This window comes from Atractosteus spatula, chromosome 6 (assembly GCF_055471065.1).
Source record: "Atractosteus spatula isolate fAtrSpa1 chromosome 6, fAtrSpa1.hap1, whole genome shotgun sequence".
NCBI classification, from domain to species: Eukaryota; Metazoa; Chordata; class Actinopteri; order Semionotiformes; family Lepisosteidae; genus Atractosteus; species Atractosteus spatula.
This window is the reverse complement of record NC_142711.1, coordinates 10207934-10220928: the sequence shown is the minus strand read 5'-3', so window position 1 is coordinate 10220928 and position 12995 is coordinate 10207934. Positions and strand designations below refer to the sequence as shown.

Here is a 12995-nt window from a genome sequence, read left to right as displayed (position 1 = left end):
ATATAGGAAGTGGGTGTCAGAGGTGGGCAAGGCTTGAGTGCTTGTTATTGTTTGGCAACAGCTGAATTATTTATTCCTCTCCACTTTTTCAGTCTCACGGTTTCTGTTTGTTTTTTTGACACCAAAAAAAAGAGTTCTGGCAGCTGTCCACAGATTAGAGGTGAGCGCAGCCTGCCTTGCTTGAATGTTCCTACTAATACGGATCCCTGCTGCTCTCTACAGCACTGTAGCTCTTTTTATTGTTGGGAGGTAATGAAAGAGATTTTGAGCACCAGAGCTTTCTGTTTTTATGTCTACTGCAAGGTGAAAATGTCTGAATGCTCCATTAATGCAGGTCTGTTAGCTTTCATACCTTCATATTGTTAGTTTGTTTTCCATACAACTGCAAATTCAGGAGGGCTGAGCTGGGGGATTCTGTCATATACTGTATATCCATCTACCTATAGTAATATAATGGCAGTTATGTGATATACATTGTATGCATTTTAATAGTTAGTTCTAATGACTTTAGAATGTTAATTCAACATCTCTGGTGCCTTTCATAAAAGTTAAAAAAGCTGGACATGTTTGTGTGATTTGAATTCCATTGTCCTATCCACAGAAGGATTAGCTTTAACTATATATACTGTAGGTTGTTGGAGAGATGTGTATGTCTGAGTTATAGAGTGTCCTCTGGTGCTTTGCTGTTTAATAATTTCCAGAGTATCTGGTAACTTCAATAACCACTCCTATCCCCTTCTCAGAAACAAATATGGATACCAAAAAGACACATACACAAACCAGTCACTTTTGCAACTCCAAAGATGCCTTTTTTAATCCAGTGAAAGTATACAAAGATATTCACACAATACTTTAGGAAATGTCTCTGTTGCTCTATGCACTTTGTCGTTCTCATGTCCATTGAGAATATTTGTGTCTCCAGAACAAATGGACACACATAATGGACAAGTAAAAAGAGTGTTACAAGGGCAAGTAATTTTGTAATTGTGTCTAGCACAATACCAAGGCACAAACATGATTATCTATTATATCTTATATATTTTATTATATTATTATAGGTTTTGATTTTATTTAAACTTAGCTGCCTAAAACTGGAAAAAAACGTAGGTGTATTTTCATCTTGTACAGCGGCTTGAGGCCCATCGACGCTGTACTAAATGGACATTATTTGGCTGAAGACTATTTGAAGGGCATCTGTCAGTCATACTGTCAATGTTTTTTCCGAGATCAAAGGGGGACTGCTCCAATCTTCGAAGCTGGTGATGCAAAAGTCAGGTTGTCTGCTATCAGTTCTAATTAGAAATCTTATAAGCACTTGTTTTTGTATGACATCTGGCACTTTTTATCTCTGAGAGGTTAGACTGGGCAGCTGAATCTGCAAAGGAACAAGGTTAATTCCACACAGGGGCACACTTGAAGGCTCAGCAGCCAAAATGTTGTCTCTTTTTATTCGACCTTTTAGTTCACCTTACTTTATACATTATGCCAGTACCAGCTTTCATTACTTGCAGATTATATTGAAATAGTGGAATCAACAACACTGCAGAAACTACAAAGAAATTTTAAAACGATTTAGTCAAAAGTCAAGACTGGGCAGATGACATGTTAAGTAGTGCAGAGCTCCAGAAGCCAGCAAAAACAGAAAATTATAAATATAAGAATAAAAGCATTAAGCCTTAAGACACTAATTATGAAAAAGACTTAAGTATTTGACAAATAATGTGAATCTTACCCACAATGTGGGAAAACTAAAAGGCAATCCAAATGTTAGATATATAGGGAAACGTAGACTTTAAATCAAGGAATAATCTCTTAAAGAGTGGATAAAATTAGTAACATTAAAATTAAGATAAAGTTCCGGGCCAACTCCTGGCCGACAGTGTTTACAAGGTCAGGGTATTACATTGAATTACATTACATTAAGAATATTCGGCTGAGTGTAAAGTCAAGGGATGTTTAATTTAAATTATACAATGTACTAGTTAAACCTCATTTAGAATACTGTGTATAATATTGGTCGCCACGTTACAAAAAGGCAATTCTTCTCTTATGGGAATGTCCTACACTACCAGGCTGAAACATCTGAACCCTTTTCTTGTCCTGAATAGAGACTATGCTTAAGAGCGTTTTAGATTAAATGCAGAGCTATTAAAGGATTAGAAATGTGACTTTTCATTATTAACAGCTCTGGCATTTTTATGGGACAGACGGATCGCCAAACAAAGCACAGGACCGTACTGTGAGAGACCTTACTATTAAAACTGTTTACATAAGGTTTAAAATATGTTCACCTCAAACAAACGTTTACGTTGAGTGTCGTGCTTGAAGAAGTCAAATGTACCATAAAGGAATCACAATGTGTCGAGCGCTCTGGTTCTCAGGTATTAACATGTTCTGTCTGTCCAAAACCAAAGTGGGAAATGAAACAGCAAAGACTGGTTGAAGTAGGAAATATATTGACAGATCAATGTGATTAGTGCCACTGTGTATTACTCTTGAGGTCAAACGACATATAGAATTCATGTTTTGTTGTCTGGTCTGGTATGTTTTTGCTTTTATTAAGAGAGGGCATCTTCTTTTTCACATTCAAATCTGTGGATTTACCATGACTGGGCAGTTTAAGGAGTTCATTCAATTCCATAAGTAAATTTAATGGCATTTCTCTTGGATTCTGTGGTTTGTATTTGTTGTGGCACCTGGACATCAAAGGTTTGTGCTGATGTGATAATACCTTAATTAGCTAAAATAATTTTACCCTGATGGCAATTCAGCCTTCAGGGATGTTATTTCTAGTATAATAATGCAAGAGGGTGCAATACCAAAAGCTCTGTACGCCTTCCTTCTTACCCATGATTTCTCACAGGCAGTTTTGCGTACTTGCAGTGTCAGACCAACCCAGGTGTGGGAAGCGTTCTGGAAGCTTCTAGAACATTCTTAGAGGCCTGAAACGTCTCAGACCAAACTAAAAATGCAAATTATTCTCAGAGGTTCAATGTAAAACGTGCACGCATATGTTTTCCTCCTTGTTACACATCAAACTTTGTTAATTTTGATTAATTTTATGATAGAAAACAGTGCAGTACTGTATTTTTTTTGTCATGTTTATCTGTTATATGGCTTATTTGAGCTCATTCACAGTGTATTAGGCATACCCATGGTATATATTTAGGGTATAGGAGATACATGTTTTTTGTTATCCATGGGTAGTTCAGGAATGCATCCCTCACCAAAAAAAGGGAGGACTGGGTGTACTTTGACAATAAAATTAAACAGCTGTACCTTGAAATATTATAAATCCACCATGGGACTTTTGATTCTCATTGAACTTAATGGATGAAGCTCTAGTGTAAAATCTCCATAAGTAGGCGCAAACTGTCTCAAACAGAGGAACAGCTGGGAGGGGAACATGGCACAAGGCTGCGTGAAATTTAAACAAATGAGAATTCGTCTAGGTAAGGGGAATACAAAGACAATTAGTTTATAATGACAGGCATTGGTTTCATAAGCACACAGACTCTTTCCCCACTATAAATGTTAGACAGTTGGGTAATAGCTGAAACCCAGGTGCTATGACTTCGGTCTACAGCCTTCTTGTTCCCTCACTGTGGCCAATTGCTGGCAGCTGTTGACCTGGGTTTCCACAAAGATCAGGAGGCTTGCTGATCCAGGGTGAATGGCCCTTCTGTCAGAACATGGCCATGGAGAAACAACAAAGACAAGGTTAATAGTCATAACTAATTTTATAAGTCACACCCCTATAAAAGTCAGTGAAGATAAATCCTCCTACTAGCTTTGAGTACGGTGCAGCAGTGTACAGAAGCTTTTATTAATTTAATGGAAATGACAGTGAAGGATGTCGTGATGAATGCAATTGTCTTCCTCAGATGTGAAACAAAAAGTAATACCTTCTTTTTCTTCCATACACATTGTCACAATCAAGTGTTACATTGCCATGTTTTTTTTTTATAACTTCAATGCTTCTTTTGTTGGCTAAATGACCAAGATGACTGTTCAATATAGATGGGTGTAATGTGCTTAGAGTCGGTTTTTAGAGATATTGCTATTGCAACTGCAAGAGATCAATTGCCCTGAAGCAGTTACTAGCCAAATGAAATAAAAATATTGAATTCACAAAATGTATTTTTTTGTGGGTTATTTTTTTGTCTTCAGGTAGGTCAATAATAAACAGTGTTTTTCCTATAAAAGAGAATTGTTTTCAAAATGAAGACATTTTTAGCCACTCCTGAGCTCTGACACATAAAATGATTAACTCATCCTTTTGTAATTAAAATGATTTAGTGCCATATGTAGCTTTTCAAGGATCATTTGAAGATGTTAAATCTCATTCAGTACTGTGCTTTGGTCATTTAAGAGAGATCTTTCTTATGATCAAGAAAAATTGCTTCAAAGCTAGTAATGTACATTTATGAATGTTAACTTACTGCATGGTGGAATATCACTTTTTTTCATTTGTTGTGTTTTGAAGTCAATACTGCTGAACAACTATGGGTTGTAGTACTGAAACTTATATTAGTACATAGCACCGTGTGATTCTTTTACATAGATTAAACTAGATGAAATCCCTTGAGAGTTTATTCTAGGTCTATGAGTTGTAAATGATTAACTACTAATGGGTCAGGCTTAATTGTAACTGAATAGAAGTCAAGATTCTAATAAATGTTGACCTGTATCATAGTCAAAACACTTCTCAGTTAAATTTGACATGTTTGTTTCTCGGTCTAATTGAAAATTAAACAGTTCTCATGAGTGCAAGAGATAAAAATATGGTTCAAGTCTCTCTGTTTCAGTTCATTAAAATGATTAAAAACGTTCATCTGAGGAGAAAAAGTAGGTAAATAAAAGCTGACTCAAAAAAGCAGTTATTTAGAGGGTTTCAAGAGCTCTAAGGAAGGTTCTGCTGTAGTATATTTGTCACTGGTGCTTAATCTCCAAGATTACTGTAATTCATTCAGATAATCTCATTAATTAAAAAAAACATGGTTTGGTTTGTATTTTCATGAACCACGCTAAGAATATGTTGTAACATGAATTCATGTTGCAGATGTTCACAAACAAATACATTCCTGGTGGAAAGCTTTGATTTTACCCTGTAGTTGTAAAGATCTGAATTGTGTATCTCACATTGAATGGAAAATGAGATAATTGGAAAAGGAATGGTTTTAATTTGACAGGAATGCGGTAGGAAGAAAAATGTTCAGTGTATGACAACACATTTTAGCTATCTCCCTTGTTCTAACTAGCATTTGAGTATTAAGCAGAATGTTTTTGAACAACAATGTTTTGTCTGCTCACATTTACAGTTTTGAAACCCTTGTTGTTGAAGTATGATAAAAAAAATTCTGTATTAAAGTATCTTTTTTCTTTTTTAGCTGGGGGCGTTAGAAAGGCAGATTTTTGATTTCCTTGGCTACCAGTGGGCACCTATTCTTGGAAACTTCCTGCACATCATTATTGTCATTCTGGGCCTCTTCGGAACCATTCAGTACCGGCCAAAATATATTGTGGTGGTAAGTATTTTCTTTTTTATATCCTATATAAATAGTTTATTTACTTTCTGAAAGTATGGGTTGGGCTATGATTGTATAATTAAGTGAATGTTTATTAACAAGCCAGTAGATCAAAATCAGGGATAATCACTAATGAGACATTCTAATGTCACCAAGTCTTTGGTGCAGCTCTCTAATTGTAGAAATCCACTTAACAGGTTTGGAAGCAATTGGGTCACAATTCTACAGTGAAATGGGCTGGAAAGTCCCATTAACAGACTAGACTAACCCTAGTCAACACAGAAATGAGCTGGGCAAGTGTAAAATGCAATCAGTGCTACCCGCACAAAAGTATTAAATCAAAACTGCAGCTGATCTACATTACTAAATTACTCTTTAACGAATTCCCTAGACTTGATTGCACAATTTGTTGGAGCGTAGCATGGGTACAATCAGTACAATATCTTCATCGCCCCTGTTCTTGAGTTGTATCTGTCACCTAAGATGCCTTAAAAACTGGAGATAAACCAGTGTGTTCTGCTCCCCAGATGGCTGAATAAACTTATTTCAAAACTGCAATCAACTGTGCTGTGACTCCTTGCATTGATACATACAGTATGTAACAAATTCATGTAAATAGATTAAAAATTAAATCTGTTTTTGAGTAGTATTTCCAGAACCATACAAACAAGGAGATGCTAGTTGCAGAATAATTAAATACCCTATGGCACAGTGTTTATCTAGTCTCCTTGTAAATAAGTCATGTACAGAGTTCAGCATTATACTTTATGTGTCTTCTCATATCAATATGTCATTGACTAAATTTTGACTAGCATTGATTAATGCTGCTTTAAAAAGCTTCCCCCTTGGAAGGGAGATAATAAAGGCCCCCATTGAGTCTTCGTTAGGACAGGAAGATGGCTGCAGGGAGAACACAATGTCACATTGAGTGAGGAAGCCATCACAAGTTTCAGGATTTCCAGAGAAAGTGGGAGAAGGACACACTTGGTTACAAAAAGCTTCAAAGTCACTGATCATTATTAAGAAGCAGAATGTGGGTAACACCACTCAGACACTAGCCAGAGCAGACTGCCTTCCAACTTCAGCGGCCTGAAAACGTTTGGGATGATACCCTTAGGCCAACAGTGGTGTTTTACATTTTTAACTCAGAGTTGGCCTGTACCGTATGTGGAAGTTGTAAGAACGATAAAGAATTACAGATAAAGAGCTTGTGACTAAGTAAATTTTAGTGCAAAATGTGGCAGAACGTGGCAGAAGGTCTTGTAGCCAGATGGGAAAACATCTGACCCTTTTGGACTAAATGCAAAGTGCAAGGCCAACACAGCATGGTGGTATTAGATGCCACTAGTGGTGGCAGCATCTTGCCATTTGGATTCTCATCAGTATGGACTGGGAAGATTCTCAGGATAGAAGAGAAAGTGGATGGTGCAATGTATCAGTGATTTCTACAGAAAAACCTGCTTCGTTCTTTCAGGAATCTAAATCTGAGTCAGAAATTAACATTTCATCATGGCAATGACTTTAAGCACAAAGCCAAAGACACACTGAAGTGGTCTGACATGAAGAGAGTTGATGCCCTTGTGTGACTCAGTGAAAGTCTTGAATCCAATAGGTAATCGTTGATTACTAAAACGGGAATAATTTTACCAAAAAGAGTGCCCAGAAAGTGCACCATCCCACTGTGTAAAACTGGCAGACACCCGTTCATAAAAATTGTCACTTATGTACTCGCTGCCAAAGGTACATCCACTAACTACTGACTTAGGAGCATCTGGATGCTTACATAATCATTCAATTTTAATTTGAATATTTTTGCAGGTTTTGATAAAATTAACCCTCCTATATGGCAGAGTTCAGTATGATTATTACAGTTTTGGATAAAATCAGTTAAAAATGCATGTACATCATGTGTTATTCAAACCAGATCTTTTTATTATTCCCTTAATTTATTAAATATGGTCTTTCTCTCTTATAGGTCTTGATTTATTCAGTCCATATTTTACATTACTGAAATATGTTCCCCTCCTGGGAGAATAGAAACAGGGGACATTAATGTTCAGATACAGGCTTTTCAAAAAATTAATATGCAAATAATCTGTAAAGTATCACATTTTTCAGTGTATTACATTTTTTTTGTGTTCTAGCTATACTCTGAACTTGTTTTTTGCAGCAACTGTGCCAGTCTATATTTTTTATTCCCTGGCTTTTTGTCAGTATTTGTAGTGCAATTTGTTTTTCACTGTACAATTGTTTTTCAATGTACAGGTAATTTGTTTCAAGCCTGCCAAGGAGTTCTTCCTACTGGAACCGCGGTTAAATGTTAAAGATAAGAGCCTGTTGTCTATCTTGACATCCTCTGACATGTATTCTTCCATTTTCTTTTTAAATGTTGAAGATACTTTGCAATTTATAAAGCTAAAATTACAAAATGGAATATGAATGAAAATTGTAAAAGATACTCCTTGAAGATATTATAATGACTCCCCTTACCCCAACCCACACCACCGACAAAACGCACAGGAAAGATTCATTTCAATTTATTCCATTATTTTTAGTGACATCATTTTGAAGAAGTATTCTGGGAAACTCCTTTATGTTACTGTTTTGAAAAGTATTGATAATTTGAAAAGGTTTTACAAAATGTACTTTGGTTTTAATCCTGTATTTAGTGAAGTTTAAGGTAACATTGAGAACATACAGCAAGAAAGGTTACAAACAAGCCCATCTCATCCATTTGGTAGCTGAATGCTAATTGATCCAAGAATCTTATACAGTCAGGGTGTTTTGGCTTCAACAACCTGGCTAGGACGCTTGTCCCAAATGCCAACAACACTTTGGGTAAGTGCCTCCTCAATTTTAAGTACACATTCTGTAGTCGACACTTTCCCTTTTGACTTGGGTTCATATTTTATTCTGAAGAAGTCCACTGGGTTGACTTTGTCAATGTCTTTGAGGATTGACAGTGGAACATGGAACGTGTTCCTTCCTGTCGCTGCTTAAGACAAAAAAGCTTCAGTTGTCAGTGGGTTCTCTTATTTAATTCCCTGGTATCTTCCCCCACTTCACTACTAATGATGTTCAGATCTTTCCTTCCAATCTTATAACTTTGAAATTCGTTTTTGCATATCTCAATGCCTATTAGTAATCTCATCCTGGATGGACTCATATCACCTCAAATCCAACCTTAAGAAATATGACTTGTTCTGTATTTCTTCATCCTTCCATGTCTATTTCAGTTTCTTTTCTCATTGTCTCTCACTCATCAACGTCTTCAGTTACTTGCTTATGTCGTCTTGTTCTACAGGATTGCCCCTTTCTAACACACTCCACTCCATGTCCAAGTTCTGTCTAGATGGAACTACTGCCGCTCTCTCCTATGCTGCTTTTCTGCATCAACAAGTCACTGTCTCTTAGGCTCTGCCGCCCGCTCAGTATTCTCTTAGTCCTGCTTTTCCTCCACCGTGCACATTTCATTGGCTACCACTCTCCATATTCTTCCCACTTACTCCCTGCATCAATATGCTCCCTTGAATCTCCAGTCTGTCATTTCTCCCTCTATAATCATTCATTCTGTCCACTCTTCTCCTGCTTGTCACTTAATTGCTCTTTCTCTTCGCTCTCCTATCTCTTAAATCCTCTCATTCTTCTCCCGCTCATCCCCGTGGCAGAAACAAATGCATAAAAAATCAGGACTATGATTAGCTTAAGATCATTGGATGTGTTTTTTCTTTCTGTGCCTTGAAGTGATTTGTTTTTGTTTTTGACACTCTACATGATGGATTTTTTTAACCTCATTATTTGTAATTTAAATTGTGTTAGATAAAGGGGTTCATCATCATCGGCAATGAGGACAACAATAATGATGGTGATGTGCACAGCTGAAGCAGCAAGCGGGTATCATTCTTCCCGTCTGTTAGGAGAAGTGCTCCAGGTACATACAGTACACACACACAGAATCCTCCGCTGATGGTTCTGCTGCAGTCAAGGCTAGAATTCCAAAGAATATTATGCATCACCTTTATTGACTTGGAGGCAGCAAGTTGAAATCCTGAGCCTGGACAGGCAAAGCTATAAACTGACATCAGATGCTGGAGCGGATCTATAGCACTAGATCTATTGACACAACACTGGAAGACTAAATTCACTGACTTCGACTATGTTCGATTATGTTAAATTTTCGGCAGAAGTTCTTGTCCTTGTTCTGGAGTTACTCAATGGGGAAGCGAAGCCATTTGGTCTCAAGGTGAATTGGAATAAAACCAAGATCCTATATCAACAAATTAATAATGATTAAGATTAAATATAGGCTGATATATAACTTAATAAAAAAAGTTATTAAATCAGTAACAAAATCTTAGATTATATAAACATTCATTTTCAACAAACAATTAAATGCTAAATTAGAACTCTGACAAGGTATGTTCTGGTGGGTCAGTCTACAGCTGTCCAGTTTCCTAAAAGCTTTGCCCCATCTGTGCTGTGAATTTTCCAGCTGAACCCTCTTTAGTTTGACATATGGTTACTATAGGCAGTATTTAATTGATGATGATATTCTGTTAAAACAGGAATTTGTAACAGAATGGTATTAAGAAACAGTTACTTCTGTTAGGTTTACAGGAAAATATCCTCGCAGACGGGCATATGTGTTTTTTTCCTCCCTAATGATAGGAGTTTATTTTTGTGTGAGATGATTGATATTTTAAGTTAAAATAGAGAGCAGTATATTGACAGGATGCTTGCTATCTTCTCTGACTTAATCTTTGTCATTAAAAAACAACGGCTGCTCTTCTCATGTTGTGAGTGAAGTGCTTTCGCAGAAAATGTACTTTTTCACATGGTGAACCTGTTAGTTATTTATCTGTTGCATTTGTAAAATGGATTTAAAAAAGCACTGTATTTTTCATACAAACTATTTTTTCCCACTGAACAGAGCAGCATATACAGACACATATGTGGCTCCTATGAGTTCTGCATTGCACCTGTTAAATCTAGTTATTATTTTCAACAAGCGCTATATAAGTGTAAGCAATTATTATTATTATTAAAAGTTTCTCCTTAGCACATAACCATATTTCAAACAACCTGTGTGCATAACACTAAATTATCATTGTAGACAGATCTTATGTTAGCATTATAAATTTAGATCAGTTCTAACAATACTGTGAACCAATCTGTTTATCTTCAGCTCCTTAACAAATTGAAAGTCCTCCTTCGCAGTCTCTCTGGACTGTTTATCCAAGAGTGGAATTGTGACATTTCCACACCTTTTCTCCCAAACCAGTAGAATTTTTAGGGTGGGTAGTCAAATCCTTGAATCACTGCATTTTGAAAATATTGTGCTATTCTACATTTCTGCCCTTGGAGAGACAATATTCAACCAAGTACAATAATAAAGTTAGAAAATCCACTAGAATGGCTCTCAAAATGACAAAGCTACTGTATGACCACCTGCTGTTCATTTTGATCTTACTGGGCTGTGTTACATGTTGCTATTGTTATAGTTGCTATTGTTTGATGATGCTGTATTAATGTGTAGTGATTTTAAATGGAATACATTTTAATTCATTTCATTTTGAAAACTTTCTGGGAGGGGGGGTACAATCAGTTGAAGGGAAGAGGAATGCTTTAAATGTCTGACAAAGAACCCCTTTCCCAAAGAGAATATTTCAGTTCTCATTTCATTCTGCTAAATCCCACTCACATCTGTCACTGACTTCAGCTAGAGCCTAGAATACATTGGCCTGCATTTAGAATTACAGATCGAACAACAGCAAGTTGGTCATTTTAAAACATTTTTGTCCGTGCATCTTAATACTGACATTGGTCTGAAATGTTTGCTGCGAATATATTGCTTTTAGCTGCCAGATGACTACTCCTTAGAGGCTGAAATGTCATTTGCTTTTCAACATTTAAAAAAAAAATGCTCTTACTATGAGGGAAGTAATCGTTTTTCTTGTTGTATGAGTTTATAATGTAAATGTTTAGACTATTCATTCTTGTTTATAGCTCTCCTGCAGCATCTTCCTTGTCATTTGTAAAATGAAAGCAATGAATACTTGCCTGGTCAGCTGAGGCAAGGGATTCCTTGGTCTCATTTGGTTTTGAGACACAATGAATCTCATTTTGACTCGTCAATATTTGCAACAGATGCAGAATTGGATTAGTAAATTGCCACAGCCCACATGGGAGCCGGGATGAGGGAGGTCTGCTTTCCCTTCGGTATATTTTCTTGCTTGCTGTCCTTAATGCTTCCCAATGGAGCGTTATTGAAGCTGTTTTGCCATATTGATTTTTCTCTGTGCTCTGAGCTCTTCACTTTGTTTGACCACCTCCGTCTTTCCTTTGTCTCTTTTAGTATGCCATTTGGAATGCCCTCTGGGTAGCCTGGAATGTTTTCATAATCTGCTTTTACTTGGAGGTTGGAGGCCTTTCCAAGGTAAGCCAGCATGTTCATTTATGTGGTTATTAGAATAGTGAGCAAGCTGAGCAATAACTAATAATTATTCGCATTAATTTACTTCTTTTCATGTACCAGAACACTTTACACATACAGTAAGTGGGGAACTGCAGCACCTACCTACAGTACACGACAGCCGTTAGGTGAATATGCTTCTAAAGTGCCGAAGTGAGAGATTGCCAGAGGTCAATTAACTACAGATAGGTCAGATTGTGGAAGAGTAAAAGTTGCGCAGGACACCAGTGTTAACACCCCTAATCAAGTTACAAACAGTGCTGTGGCAATGTTAATGATCATGTAATTATTATAATTGGTTTAACATCTCGTATGAAAGACATAAGCTCCCACTGTCTTCTACTGCATCCTACTTTCTGGACTATATATATTATATTTTAATGTTATATTGTTTATGTTGTATAAATTCTAGTCCAGAGAGAAGAGTACCGCTTCCTGGTCCGTCACACCACTCACTGTAGCAAAATGTTTTTCATTAGAGGTCTCTCATCTCAGTACTGACCATGCCCAGCCTCGCTTAGAGATTTTAATGAATTCGGGCTACAATATCATAATTGCTCTGTACAGTAACCTGTTGTTCCTTACCAATGTTACACTTCATTTGGCAAGTATCTGCCAATGCATGATTTGGTCTAGGTCTTTTTATAATTCCCTTTCCACCGTTTCTGGTTGCCATTCCCCCTATTTTTGTACTATTATCAGTTTTGACTAGTTTTTCAACTGTACCCTTACTCTAACCTTTACAGTATATAAATCAACATCAGCCGTATGGTAACCGAAGGGATCCATTTCATATTAAGAGATCAGTGTAAATCTGCCATTTAAAATCTTGTTCTTACTGACAGTACTTTGTATTGTAAATTCATTCAATTCATTCTGTCACTTCTGCCCTACTTTGCATTCATTTTTTAATACTACCAGTCCTACACAATGCTGCCTCTTTCACTATTTCACCGACGTCTTATTGCAATAAAGGTCTGTTTTGAACAAAACTA

General features: G+C 36.7%; 1 protein-coding gene across 1 annotated transcript in view; it reads left to right on the top strand.

The window, feature by feature from the left end:
* The window catches only part of LOC148831799 (sodium/potassium-transporting ATPase subunit beta-1-interacting protein 3-like), a 153593-nt gene that overhangs the window by 59053 nt on the left and 81545 nt on the right, over positions 1–12995 (top strand). The window contains exons 2-3 of the mRNA XM_088919188.1: positions 5391–5528; positions 11884–11964. Coding sequence (XP_088775314.1) covers positions 5391–5528; positions 11884–11964 — 219 coding nt within the window. The remainder of the gene's footprint in view (positions 1–5390; positions 5529–11883; positions 11965–12995) is intronic.